The following is a 15274-nucleotide window of genomic DNA, read 5'->3' as shown; positions in this document are numbered from 1 at the left end:
TTTGCTCAGAGGTCTCCTAGAGACACGAGGATCTTTTACGTGCCGTAAATCTACGACACGGGACCCACGGCTTAAAGTCCTTCCCGGAGGACTTGTTCCCTGAATTTTTCCGCCCTTAAAAATTCCACGATCTCCGATTCAAATGACTAAGTTGTCGTTGTAGCATAAGATATGAAAGTTAGGCATCATCTGCTATGTAAAGCCTGTACTGACAGAGGACTTGTGTGTAGTGCAAAAAAAGAATTTTCGATAACATGTTATACGTATTTGCGAAATATACACTTGACGAAAGGTCAAGTTTATTCATAAGAGACAACCCCATCTTCTCGTCAGAGAGGATGTTACATAAGGACAATTACAGCAAGAGTTCAGTGTGGGGGGGGGGATCTCTGGTCGTGGACCTCAAGGGGCTTGTCGCCAAGACGAACTGATTGGCGGTAAACCGCCAGTCGTAAAGTAACTCTGACTCTGACTCAGTCAGTTGTGGATTCGACAGAAGCTGATAATTGTGAAGCACTATATTACTCCGAAACGTCCGTGAACTTCTACCAGACTACACGCCATCGCATTCCAGAAAACAGTACTCTTCATGTAGGATTTGATATTCTCACAGCAGTAGTTGTGAGAATTTCTGTTTTCTGTGATATAACGTCGTGTTATCCAGTGAAAACAAACTGATGTTTCGGAGGAACCTGTCGCCTCCGTCTTCGACTTTGAAAACGGAGGCAACATATTCCTCCTAAATTTCGGTTGATTTTCAATCTAAAACAATGAATGACTTTCAGAAATAAGCATGCGTTATTAAAGGTGAATTGAGTTTAAAATATGTATTTATCGCCCTGTGATTACATTGGCTTCTCGCGTTACGTAATGGAACAGGTTTCTATACTTGCAACTTGTCTGCCATCAGACAGTTTTATAGCGAACGCCTCTTTGTACATTTCTGGCGCAGAATATATTTAACAAAACGTATTTCCTCGTCCTATCCCCAAGTGCATACAAATACAATATATATCGATTTATGTGAGTTTGTTTCGATTTCCGTATTAATATGCAAAAATTAATGGAATTGGAGATACGCAGACAATTTGTAATATCATGTAATATGTAATACTTCGAAATGGCCGAACAATGAGTTTGTTACTGGTAAAACACATAAACATGATTTGTGGCCATTCTGGCAATAAAGGGCAATATATTTAATTGCCCTAAGGACGCCTTGCTTCGAACCATTTCCTTAAGGATATATAGGAGATACTTAAAAATGGTAAAAATGACAAATGTATGAAATTACAATTGTAGTACAGATTGTACGTTCTTTTTAATTCTGAAATCCCCTAAAAGTTTGGGCTCATTTCACTAACTCGTTCAAAATTTGTTGCAATTTTAATTTTCACTAAATTTACGCGTGATCTTGTGGAAATTTGTCACCTCGTACATTATACGTAGTAGAAGGAAAACGTGTAAGAAATTGTACAATGAGTTTAAAAATTTTTAAACTTATAACTTCAACCGTTATGGATAATATTTTAAAATTACATTCACCACACCGTTCAGGAGAAATTAATAATAATGTATTGAACCTCTGACTTTTAGTCGATTTGAAAGCTATTCACTGCAGAAGTGCGGCAACGTTGGAATCAGTCAGAAAGTAGAAAGGCAGCCAACTTATGGAAAATTACGGTGTTGTCAAGTTTAAATCTTCTCAAAGTGTATTTCAGTAATCGAAATGAATAAAATTAAACAAATAATTTAATTTAAGTACATTTTTTGTCAGTTTCGTTTCAGAGAGTAGTCACTCTCAAAAGTTTTATTACAGTGAGTGACATACATCATAAAAGTGATAAAATAAAAAAATACTCCCACATCAAAATTTATGACAATCATTTAATCGCTTCTGAGTTTATTTAAGGGCGGCCGCACACCAACTGCGTCAAGACAAGCATCAAGACATGAGACGAAAGACGCAGTCTTGCTTCAGTCGTCATTCATCAGCATGAAGTTGACGTCAGCATCATGACTCAGACCGGTGTGCGGCGGTTTCCATAATCTCATTCGTCTCAACTGTGCTCCTTTCTTTGCATCATGTCGCAGACATCGTGTCTTGACCGTTACACGTTTTGACGCATGCCGGTGTACGGCCTACCTAAGATATGCAAAGTGTAGATATCCTTTAAATTGGAATTTAAGCTACGTTTATCTAAGATTTTATCTCTTATATGTATATACTTAAGCCTTTAAAGCACGAAGAGAGAGAGAGAGAGAGAAGAAATGATAGATGTACTAATAGCGATGAGAGACAATGATTCTTGATGGGAAAGCAGGAATTCGCCAGTTCTGAAATTTTCCAAGCTGTTCCCTCTCTTCCTTCTCTTAAAGGCATGTAGAAGACAAGGTAAAGCGATGGGAAGTGTATTTTGTTATGAACAAAGGAAAGAAATTTAGCAGGTTCTTTGATCGAAACAACCATCACTGTTGTAATGTCCACTTTTAATTTCATTCAAATCAGTCTACCTGATCTAGTGTTGAAATGTGAGGACAGACACGACAAGTATGTATGAGTTCTGCAAAGAGAACATAATAGTATAATAGGTCTATATGGACAACATGAGTTGTCTGCAGTCTGAATGCAGTTCTCAGTAAAATTGCCATGAAACATCAGCGCAGGTCAAACAGGAGTAACTTCCCTGGGTTTCTTGCGTTACATTCTTTTGTATACTAAACGAATAAATTTCGGTCTCCTTTTTGTTCCGTGTAATGAACCAAATACAGAAACACAAGAAAATGTTATGAAATTTACTCCGTACTCTTACCAATATGTACGGTAGTTACAGCTGTTAAGGTAAAAAGCAATCGTTGCGGTATACAATTAACAGTGGGTTCCAAATCCTTGGTTTAATTTATTTTAATTTTAAGAGTAAACTTCTTAGAGGACTGTCCTCTGGAAATGTAATTTCATGTAGCACGGCAGAGGTTCACCGGCGTTTCAGATGAACCTACCGCTGCAGTCCTCAGGGTCAAAGAGTAACCAAAACATCAAGTACAGCATGAACTGTGTCCAATTCTTGGACGAAATATTTTTCTTGTAACTTGTATGCCTGATCGCAGTTGACCACAGTATAAAGCTTGGATACAAATCTTACTTTCATATTGGTTCACGTTTGCTGTAGAGAAAAATTCCGTCAATCCACTGACGGATAAATGTGCTGGCAGCAAATATTATGGTTTAAAGCTATACATATACAAAGACACGTTTCAAGATTTGTAATCTGGTAGGCCATGTAAAAATACAAGCAATAGTTCTGAAGGTGGTATTGTTAGTCTGTTGTGAGTAGTGAAGCAATTGACGGCGCTTGTTCATAAGTTCAAAGCGTACGCATTTATATAAAATCATTGTTTCTTTTAGGGAAGTTTTGCATTTGTATGTCAGTGTACATTGCATGAAAGTATGCAAGTTAGCTCTTCAGGTCGGTTAATTGAATGTTCTTTCTATGAATTTTCTATGTAACGTATAAATAAAATAGAGGATTTTAGTTTTGTTGATTAAGTTATTAGATCGCTTGTACCCAGTAATTTTTAAATGTTTTAAAGTGAAAATATTATCTGTTGAAAAGATAGGGATACAGGGATACTTGTATAGAGTTCATAAGAGACTCACTGCAATACTAGCTGTAACTGGTCGAAAGAAAAATATTCCATTAAATGAATATTAATATATTTTTAATTTGGATCCAATATGTGAACATTTCGGAGGAAACTACTGAAATTTATTACAGTACATAATAAATTTTAACCAATTCAAGCAGCATCAATTATTATAGCCTACGGCTTTGACCGGCACGAAACGACAGGACAGTCTTTGATTGAAGTTCGGCTTTCTTAATGCGTTTCTTTCAATTTTAGCATATATGCGTTTTGTGATCCAGGAAAGTATTTTCTTAAACCACATAACCATTTCGGCAGAGTATAGATGGTGCACATTTAAAAAATTCGGACTCTATGAAGACCGCAATGTTCCTTCATTACCATGAAAGTGTTTTTTTCTTAAGTCTATAGTAAAAGAGCAGCTATTAATTTCCCTAAGATTGATCTTGCTGCCTGGAACTACATAATTTGCTATTCGAAATAAACACATTGAACAGAAGTTTTTAATTTGAAATCGTTAAAATGTAATACATGAATATTAATTTATATTAATTTGAGTTTAAAGCGAAGATTTCAATATTTCTAATTTTCTTCTCTCCGCGACGAATTTTTATTTAATATTTTCTTCTCTCAATTACGATTTTCTGTTTAATATTTTCTTCTTTCTTGACGAATTTTTTGTTTAGTATTTTCTTCCCTACATGACAGTTTTTTTATTTAATAATTTCTTTTCCCATGGCGATTTTTTATTTAATAATTTCTTCTCTCTAACGAATTTTTTATTTAGTATAGACATTATAATCACAAAACCAAATTCAGTAGAATAAGATAGGTATACCTCCGAAGAATTTCGTTTTGAAAATGACTTACTCTAAGTATATAGATATTTTATTTATGTGCCCCTCACTATTTGCTGCTATAGACAGAAATATTGCGATCTTACGATTTGCTGTTATTAGCCTCTACGTACTCTGCTTGTATGGGGATATCAGTTTTACATCAAACATTATCTACACTCAATATATTACTACATAACTTGCTGCCAGTTCATTTTATTTTGTCGGCGTTGACGGAATTATTTTTGTTACAGTGTGGCGCTTTCCATTGTTCTGAGGCGTCGGGGCTCGGGAGGACGGCTCGGGTAAGTCTGTGATGACGCCCACAATTCCCATTGTTTTGTGTTCTTGTTCCCTAGAAACCAAGTATTCGCATTCATGAGCAATTCATTTTTTCCTTATAGTCTAAACTTCAAAGTAATGGTTATGAAAGTAACGAGACCCTGAAAGATACATTAAAGTAGATTAGAAGTAGATATTTATGTAGAAACCTGCAAATATCTATGTAGAAAGCTGCATATATTCAACTGATAACATTTTTAACGCGTTAACTTTAAAAGTTGCAAAAATTCATATATTTCTTCGCCATGTCTGATTTTTTATATGTAACATCTCGGGAAATTCCATAAAGATGAAGGGTAGTGTCTTCTGGAATATAACGACGTGTACTACATTGAGAGCCGATCGACGTTTCGGAGGAACATATCGCCATCATATGTCGAGTAAGATACCAGCGTGATAGCAGGTGACAAGCAGAGGCTCTGAATATTTATCGGAGCGTGAAATGTTTCGAAGAAGCGCTTTAAGGAAATACGAAATAGTCATTTCATATCAGACGAAATATTTGTAAGTTTACGAGTTACGAGACAAAGCGTCATTGTTTACGTTACGCGTACGTATCCCGAAGCGTACAGTTTTGTATCACGTATTATCGATCTTGTTTTATACATTACTAGTTTTGGAACATGCCGGCAGAAAGTTGACAATGTTTCTTGACGCACAGTTAAATTTAATTAAATTTATTAAATTAAAATAAAATTAAGATTAAAATCAAATTTATTAAATGAATTCAATTAAATTTAAGGAACGTGCAGATTTATGAAAGAAAGTATCCTGCTAATTTGAACTCAGTATGAAATATGACATTTTTTCCTGTAGGTTATGCACTCAGAGGTACGAGTATAGCGGTCTGTTAATTTTCTACTAATTGCACTAGTTTACAAAATGGTCCTCCATCAAGCGGCAGAGACTACTAAGCACGTCTTCGGTTTACGCACTTCTACAATATATAAGCGTTGACACTTCAGTCACGAATCATCTGCCCACTGGGTCGAAAAGCCAGTCTTAAGAAACCACTGCTCCTCAAAAGTGTCCAGATTTTAGGAAATATTTATGTACCGTAGTCTGTATTTCAGAAAATATTTTAACTTGTTGTATGGCTGTAAAACTTGGTCTCTGATATTAAGAATAGAACATAGACTGAGGGTGTTTGAGAACAGGGTGTTGAGGAGAATATTTGGACCAAAGAGAGATGAAGTGACATGAGGTTGGAGTAAACTGCATAATAGGAACTGCATAACTTGTACACTTCTCCAATTATAATTGGAATAATCAAGTCAAGGAGGATGAGATGGGCAGGGTATCCAGCACGAATGGGGGAGAAGAAGAATGCATTTGAGATATTGGTGGGAAAGCCAGATGGAAAGAGACCACTGGAAAGACCAAGGCGGAAGTTGTAGGAGAATATTAAAATGGATCTTAGAGAGACAGGATGGGATGGCATGGATTGGATTGATCTTGACTCAGGATAGGGACCAGTAGAGGGCTCTTGTGAACACGGCAATGAACCTTCGGGTTCCATAAAATGCTGGGAAGTTCCTGAGTAGCTGTAGAATTGGCGGTTTCTCAAGAAAGGCTTAGCTCCATGAGTGAGTGAGTGAGTGAATATACGTAAGTAAAAGTAAATTTATCCATATTTTAAATAAAATTGCATATCATGAAACCATGCAGTTCCATACATTATTAACTTCCGTAGTGGATGGCGTTGATTGGTCAGTTTCGCACTCTGGCCGTTTTGCCCAGGCATAATGGCCTCTGAATAATTGGTTGTGTGGTCCCCAAAGTCGGTGTGGATACAGTGACAAAAGAAGGTACTACTTGTCTTCAATAGCCGTTGCTAGGTTACGGCTTCCAACAATGTAGATTCCTCAGCTTCTGGCGACTGTCTCACATCTAAGTCATTGCCGTTGCTGCGGAAAAGTATTTTGCGAGCTGTTACCAAACAATGTCTGTCTTCTTCAGTCATAATGTCAGAATATCTAAGTTCTCCGATGACGCGTGATCTGAGGAAGAGTAGCGTTCTAAAGCGCAATTTGATACCACCTCAATTCGCGACATAGTTCAGGAGGGTAATCGCCTGCATAATGTTCAATAGGTTGCACTCATACAAGCTTGTTGAAGAGGTTGCTGACATTTCAGGCGCTCCATTAATTGTACGCTTTCAGTAGACGAGCCAAAGAAGTTTCGTGACTACGCGAAGTTGGTATGTCTGTGAATTATATCCAGACCTTCTATTCGCAATTTACAAAGGGTCTGCTAAACTAGTGAATTCCTTTGTAGCAGTCGAAGGTAGATCAGTGGTTACAAAACAGGGTTTACACAAAGTTTCTATCAGTAATGAAGAACGTTGAAGAAGAAATGCGCCTATATAGAATGAAGAGAACCAGTTGCAACAAACACATTTATATCTAACCATCTGGTAAAGGAGAAGCGGCAGTTCCATGGTTGAGTCAGTTAATTGCTGGCTTCCCGCCGCGGCGAAGCTGGTTCGATCCCAGGTAGGGTGATGTGGGACTTCTTGCGGGCAAAGTAGCGCTGGGACTTTTTCCTTCAGAGTATTTCTGCTTCCCGCAAGAATGTTCACCTTCATATTACAATCATCCGCCATTTTAGTTACATGCAGTTAGGTATAGTGTGTATCATTATGACGTGTCGTGTTTGTACAGGATTGTCTCTGGACATCAGAATAAGTAAAAAATATCCCTATATTACGCCTACTACATTAAGTTAAAGAAGGCAGAGTTGTCCCTATGTCTAACTAAATAAGCACCACGCTATAATGACGTATGGACGAGTGGAGGTATAACTCCCCCAGTCTCGACCTTGGCACTAGAAGGAGGTGATTAGTCAGCTTCAAGCACCGGTCGCTTTACGCCCAGGTAAAGAGTCCGCGGCACCCATTGGATAGGAGGCTGTGTTGGTCCCAGAGCCGTTATGGACGTTGTGGAGAAGATTAGATTCTCTTACACTGCTGGGAATCCAATCGCGACCGTTCAGACCGTAACTCATCGCTATCTCGGCCACATGACGGCTGTTAGTCATTCAGTAATTCCGCACAAGAAGTGTCTTGCTGGTCTCAGTGCAAGCAGCAGGCAGGTTCGTCTGTCAACACGGAACTGCCGTTACTTATCGCTGCGTCTGTTGTTTTGTTACAGTGCGTATCATAGTTCAGCTCTACTCACTTCCAGAGAAATGTTTTCTTGTGGTTTATTATACGACGTCGTCAGTGTCAAGACTATATAGCGTCGAATAGTAGGATGATTGGTGATGATGAATTTGAATAGATTTGGCGGGAAGTGGTCGTGGTCTAATAGAAGTACCATCCGGTTTTTGGCTGGAGGGACAGTGGAAAACCGTGAAGAAGCTCAAGATTACCGTTGTCCCTGGCGAGATTCAAACCCAGTACTCTTATTATATCATCATCATCAGTAATCTATCAAGACGACAGGTCCACAGTCTCTTCCAAAACAATTCCTCCATTTAATGCGATCTAGAGCTTTCTCCTTCAAATGACAGTATCCTCTTCTGTCCCCAAGGTCATGCAGCATCTTCTTACGTCTTCTTCCTCGTCTTCTTGTCACTTCTATCCGCCCTATCTTTCCTTCGATAACTTCTTTTAGAAGGCAGTTTCTGCGTAAAACATGACCAATCCAATTAGCCTTCCGTTTTCTTATTTCATGTAGGATATTCCTCTGCTCACTGACTCTAATTAACACTTCTTCATTTCTCACATAATCGGTCCAACTGATCTTCTCTATCCTTCTCCAACACCACATTTCGAAACTTTCCAGATGTTTCTGATCTACTGCCCTAAGTGCCCATGTTTCAGCCCCATACAGAGCTATGCTCCAAATGTAGCATTTCACTAGTTTCACCAACGAGGAGGCTTATTATATAGCGTCGACTATTAAGGCGGTTGATGAATGATGAATTGAAAAAACGATGGACTAAGAGAGGTAACATTCTGGAATTTGGCCAGGGAATCAGAAGAAATACACTAAGAAAGTCGGAATGTTTGGTGTTCCGGCCGATATTAGAACCTGCCATACCCGAATGCGTGTCGTCTAGAGGGAGAAGGGTCGCTGTTTATGTTGGGCATTCCCCGACATCTGCTTCCGTGACTGCGACTTCGGTTATATATGGATTTCCTGGAACGCGGTAGACGTGTAGAGTACTTACAAGTTCGCGGAAAAGGCTAACACGCGTGTACTGGTCGATCAATGAACTTCACTCAGTTTGATGGAAGAGAAACTAGGAACGACGTCTAGGTAGCCAGCTACTAACAAACGTCTCTTCCCACAGACATACTGGTTGATACGTTCACTATCGTCTCAATTATTGTGGATCCAAGTGAGGGGAATGACTTTTGTATGTACAAGTTATACAAATGAGGAATTAATATGTAAGATTTGAGGTTCTCAGGTCGTTGACTATGGAGATTACATATTGTGACATATTTGCTCAAGGCAAGAACTGTGGAGTCAGCGAAAGTATCATTGTTATATATTGTCACGTGTTGGGTATGCCAGGCGACAAATAAACTCACGTGGGTCTCGGATTCAGCGAATCTTTATTGGACATTCACACTTACACACCGTACAATTGTTATCAGTTGTAGTATCAATTCGCTTCTGCCTCAATGCACGACTCTCGGTTCTGTAACAATAATCTAGTACAAGTCAAAGTCACTTTGCAACTGACGGTCAGGCAGTCTGTCTGTCTGTCTGTCTGTCTTGGTGTCGAGCCCCGATTGGGGCTCATGACCAGATTTTTTTTCTTTATATGAAAGTTACTGTCCTGTTCATTTTGGTCTCCCTCTCTGACGAGAGGTCGGGTCTGTCATTTGTCAGTCATAGTCTGTGTTAGTAAGTCCAAGTCACATTGCGACTGACGTTCATTCAGTCAGCAAGTCTTGGTGTTACTGTTACTGTTACTGTTACTGTTGAACATTACGCTTTGTTTTTTTGTGGGGCGTCCACTCTGACGAGAGGACGGGTCTGTCTTTTTTTCATGCTACTGGCCCTTGCCAGCGCAGTCTTACTCGGGTCCGAGTCCCTTGGGACTCGCGACCGTATTTTACTGTCTCAGATTTGAAACTTCCCTTTTCGTCGCCTCCTACGACTCGCAGGGTCACGGTGGAGTCCATGTCCTAAGCTCTGCTTATACAGGGGTAATGCGGACTCAATAGAGGACACCTCTCGCCAAGGTTCGATCCCGCTTGTTCGGCAATCCGTTGCTTCGGGAACGCTCCCGATGGATTACAGCGGTAACGTGTTTCGTCTCATGCGTTTGTACTCAACGGCCTTCTGTTGTTCATCTCCGGGGGGAACGCGTTCGCTGTTCCGGCATTGTCTACGCAGCGACCCACTGTTGTTGCGTTGCCATGGAAGCATCTACTCCAAACACGTTACATTATTATTTTTATCGCTAGTGTGGTGGGATTAAGTCCTTTGTACTGCGGCCACTTCTGGCCTATTGTACCAGCCCAAGATTATAGGTGAGGGTGACTGTGGAGCAGTTGGTGGAATGAAGATTGGCAGGGGAAACCGAAGTACTCGGAGAAAACCTGCCCCAGCGCCACTTTGTCCACCACAAATCCCACTTGACCAGACCCGAGATCGAACTTGGGCCGCCGCGGTAGGAAGCCAGCGACTCACCGCTTGAGCTATGGCGCGGCCCGTCACTCTTATATAACTGCTTAATAGATGCTAGAATGTAGTAACTTTTGGAAACCGTGATTTCTCTTCGGTCCGTGCCGAGAGTATTTAAGGAGGACCAACTGTCATTACGATTAAAATTTCAGCTCATACAAAACAAGGTTCTCCACACCATTTGAAATTTTCCAAGATGCACACCGGCCAACTATTTGTACCCGACTTCTTTCAACCTTCCGTATTTATACAATTATAAAATAAAATTGCTCAGGCGACAAGCTGAAGTCATAAAAATCATGGGAATGGACGTGTTGATAGCATAGGACAAGACGAAGCCAGACATAGAAGATATAAGAGCTTTAACTTTGCGGCGGTCAAGCTCGTGACCGTTCAAGTGACTAAGCTGTCGTTGTAGCATAAGCTACGTAAGATAGGCATGATCTGCTCTGCAAAGCCTAGACTGACAGAGGACTTGTGTACAGTGCAAAAGGAAAAATTTTCAATAACATGCCGTATGTTCGATACGTACACTTGACGAAAGACCAAACACATTCATAAGAGACAAATCCATCTTCCCGTCAGAGAGGACAATTCACGCAAGAGTTCACTTGCAAAATAAAAGTCTCTGGTCGTGGGTCTCAAGGGGCTTGACGCCAAAACGATCTGACTGGCGGTAAACCGCCAGTCGTGAAGTAACTTTGTCTTTCTTTATGAGAGATTTCTGAGACGGCAGTTACAAAAGTAGGAGGTTCGTGTGAGCTGACCGCCAGCCCGCGGGGACATGAGCCCGGAAGCAGAGGAATGTCCACTATTGGAAGCAATGAAGCAGTGAATATCGTGATTGGGAACATTGTTCTTTCTGTGAGAGCGATTTCTAAAGCGCAGTCATGAGCTTTATGTTAAAATGTTAAATAAATCTAATTACCAATCCAGACTCCATCTGTAGTCACTCCATCAGGTGACACTATTCTGGGATGTAACGCCGTAGTCTCGGAATTTTAAAGATATTGCAGAGGAAGGCCGTTAAACTTCTGCCAGACTTAACGGCGCCATATCTCAGATGATAGTACTTACCAGGAACTTTATAATTTATATTTTTTTAAATATTAGTAACCAACTCCACTGAGCAGTGCTCTTCTTGAGAAGCTGACAGTTATTCAGTTAGGCAGATACTTCTTGAAATTGTTGTAGAATATTGCATTGACAAGTTCAGTCGCGTGCTGGTTACAGGTGGTATAGTCCATCTACTCTACGGACTGGTTACGTCATACCCAGTGTAGGCAACATTACGGAATAAAATACTTGCGTAAGTAAAAGTAGAGCTATCTTTGTAATAGGCTCTGGAGGCCCATAAATTTGTGAGACGTCCACATTTTCTAGACAGTCGGCTCACAGATGGCGATGATGCTGTCAGGCTTACGCGCCGGCCTCCCTTTATCCTCAGAAAGATTACTAGTACTCCTGTTAGAGAATGATTCGACTACAGGATTATTTTGCGGAACGTTTGGATTTTTCACCGGCGTATGAATACACACAGGATGTTTAAAATAGAATCTATTAACTTTCTAATGAAGCCGCGCCATAGCTCAAGCGGTTAGTCGCTGAGTTCCCACAGCGGCGGCCCGGGTTCGATCCCTGGTCTGGTCAAGTGGGATTTGTGGTGGACAAAGTGGCGCTGGGGCAGGTTTTCTCCGAGTAATTCGGTTTCCCCTGCCAATCTTCATTCCACAAATTGCTACACAATCACCCTCACCTATTATAATCTGGGGATTAATGATGAATGATGATGAATGATGAAATAATATTCCACTTTACCAGCACCCATCCTAGTTCAAATGTTGGATGGAGTTTACTAATTCTACTGCTAGGTGAATCTGTTAGCAACAGTCTCTCTGTCGTCATTGTCGTCATTCAGGGCTTCTTGAACTCTGCTCTTTGCCTTTTTTGTATACTCGATATTATGATTGGTTTTTGAATACGCGATGGTCCTACTAAGAAATATTCCCAAAAATTGGTTCAGACGACAAATTCATGTTCTCATACGTTTGTAAACGTGTTCCTAATCAAAGAACGGACGCTTTGTGTACTACCCAGGTCAAAGGATATGCTACTTTGATATCCAATTTGAAAATACTGAGATTAATTTGTAATTAACTTTATCGCAATTATCTCTAAAGTCAGTCATGTGAAAGGGACAACTAAATTTCCTTTTTTTACGAAACGTGACAAACGCAGGCAGCTTGCTTCGCCACGAAGCGAGCAATGTTAGAACGAGAAGGAAGTTAATTGACAGTTCAATAATGCCCCGTCTATCCCTGGACAGACGCCCAATTATTTTAATTATGTGACTATACGTAGAATTCTGGTGTGCGTGGAATACGAGGCAGGAACTGAACTGAGCACTGTCCATGTTCCTTGAACTTGCTGTTCTCAGCAGACTGCGCAGTTCGCTAGCTGAGACACGGCTTGTGCGGTGTGCATGAGTTGTAAAAGTGCCTGAGTTACGTTTCGTCACTTTTGTTCTCTACCACAATTAAGTTGCAGCCACTGCTCCTGGGTTGAGCGTAAGGAAAGTGAGAAGTACGTTAAGAGCAGAGTCCACTCTTAACGTACTTCTCCACATTTTCCTTACGCTCAACCCAGTAGACAAGTCTAAATAATGCACTACGTTTCCAGATATTGGAATGATAAATTTGAAGTTGTTCCTGTGCTTAACTGATCGAACATTACGACATGAAGACGTATAGAAAAGTGGATGTATAAACCCACGTTTTCTTGACCTCGGCACAAGTCGGAGGTGAGTGGTCAGCTTCACGCCCCGACCGCTATACCTCCGGGTAAAAGGCCCCAGGTACCCAATGGATAGGAGGCTGGGTGGGCCCCAGAACTGGTTCACGCGACATAAAGAAGTGAAATTTTTTACTTCACGGGGCTCCAACTCCGACCGGTTCGGTCGTCCAGCCCGTAGCCAGTCGCTATACCGGCTACATAATCCCGGTTTAGTTTGAATGTTAAAACACTTGTATGTAAGAATTCAACAATTAAAATTCTATCGTTACTTATCATTTGGCGGTTTGTAGTAGTTACTTACAGGAATAGCAGATGGCAGTAATAAACGGCAATGAAATGTATGATTTAGTTTGTATTAAAATGTTTATCTCTGCTGAAAAAATATCCCTAGCTTACCTCTAGATAGAATCATCGCTTATTGCATGCCGTTATTGACCAATTTAGTACCACTTTTACAATTCCAGCAATTCATTCCAGAATATTGGAATTTGTAGTCTGCATTTTCGGTGCTGCCTTGATTTCAGACTGACCTTCAGAGGTTCCTGTTAATAATGGATCTCAGTGAAATGCCGTATTTGCCCGAACATACCTGAGCCTGGCCCTAGGGTCGACTCTGCCACTAACAGAAATGAGTACCACGTATCTTCCTGGAGCAAAGGCCGGCCGGTGCATAAGGCTGACAACCTCACTGCCACCTGTGAGCCGATTGCCTAGAAAATGTGAGAGCCTCGATGTCTCACAATTTCATGAGCCTCCAATGTCTGTTACAGGGATAACTTGGCGCGTAATGCTGACAACCTCAGGGCCATCTGTTAGCCGATTGTGTAGAAAATATGGGAGCCTCGACGACCATATGGGCTTACACGGCCTCTTATAGGGATAACTTTACCTTTCACCCTCCCGCTTATAAAGAATACCCTGAATTTAAAAGCTTAGAATTTGGGAGTAATGTGCGGCTTACCTGTAATTGCACTCTGACAAAGTAACCCTTTACTGTACCTCTGGAAACCAGCGTCGCCTGGTACACATTGTCATTGTATCAGTTTTAGTATCTTAGTATCTCAGCTGTCTTTTTAATTTGTTATGTTTGTAGCGTGAAATAGAGATTTCAAATTGTCAATCAAACCCAATAATTGATAAAACTGGATCATAATGAAATGAAAACAGCGTTTACAAAATACGATGTCCATTATTGCAGTAATTTTCAGTTGAAATTTCAACTGGACTTTATGCTACTATGTAATAAAACTGTACATACGGAACACAGACGTCTCTGTTATCTGTGCAGAATACATAGTCGCAATGTAAATATTTTAATTTCTACCCTGAAAATGCAGACATATTTGTACCAAATCTGTGATATCCAACAACGAGACTACATAATGTCATAACGTCTTTGAAAAATACGATCTTCTGGGATGAAAATATATGTAGTTGGACTTTTCGAAGCAATGAACTGTTACCGTTTTCAGGGTCAAAAATAAGCAAAACATGAGACTGGCAAAAAGTAAACAGGAAGTAGAACTGCTTAATTTTTGAGCCTGAAAAAAGAGNGCTACGTGGAGCTGGGGCGGTAGGGATCAACATGTCACAATATATTCTTCTGATATTTCTGTGGATTGACCGCCTCTGTGGTCTAGTGGTCAGAGTTCCTGGCTACAGATCCAGAGGACCCGGGTTCGATTCACTGCGCTAACAGATTTTCTGAGAAGTAATGGGTCTGGAACGGGGTCCACTCAGCCTCGTGAGGATAATTGGGGAACTATTTCAAGGAAATAGCGGCTCCGGGCCAGAAAATCGAAATTAATGACCGTGGGGATCCGTTGCGCTGACCACGTGACACCCTCTATCAGCAAAAGTTGGCACTAACTTCGCCGACAAGCGATGGTCGTTAAGTCGGTATAGTTCGCTTGCGGACTATAGGCCACGGAGTTTGTTTTGTTTAGTTTGTTATTTCTGTGGATTTCTACAGAAGTACACTGCATTACAGCACAGAAACATCCTCTTTGC

The 15274-nt window shown here is 40.6% G+C and overlaps 1 protein-coding gene across 3 annotated transcripts in view; it reads left to right on the top strand.

The window, feature by feature from the left end:
* Positions 1 to 15274, top strand: part of LOC111865787 (neurexin-1) — a gene marked incomplete at its 3' end in the record, with an annotated part of 317673 nt that overhangs the window by 19523 nt on the left and 282876 nt on the right. For 2 of the 3 annotated variants that reach the window (XM_033751955.1, XM_023854068.2), the window contains 1 exon segment: positions 4736 to 4786. In XM_033751955.1, coding sequence (XP_033607846.1) covers positions 4736 to 4786 — 51 coding nt within the window. 3 annotated transcript variants of the gene reach the window in all.

The sequence above is a fragment of the Cryptotermes secundus genome, unplaced genomic scaffold (genome assembly GCF_002891405.2).
Source record: "Cryptotermes secundus unplaced genomic scaffold, Csec_1.0 scaffold683, whole genome shotgun sequence".
Classification (NCBI taxonomy): Eukaryota; Metazoa; Arthropoda; class Insecta; order Blattodea; family Kalotermitidae; genus Cryptotermes; species Cryptotermes secundus.
This window is presented reverse-complemented; position numbering and strand designations above follow the sequence as displayed.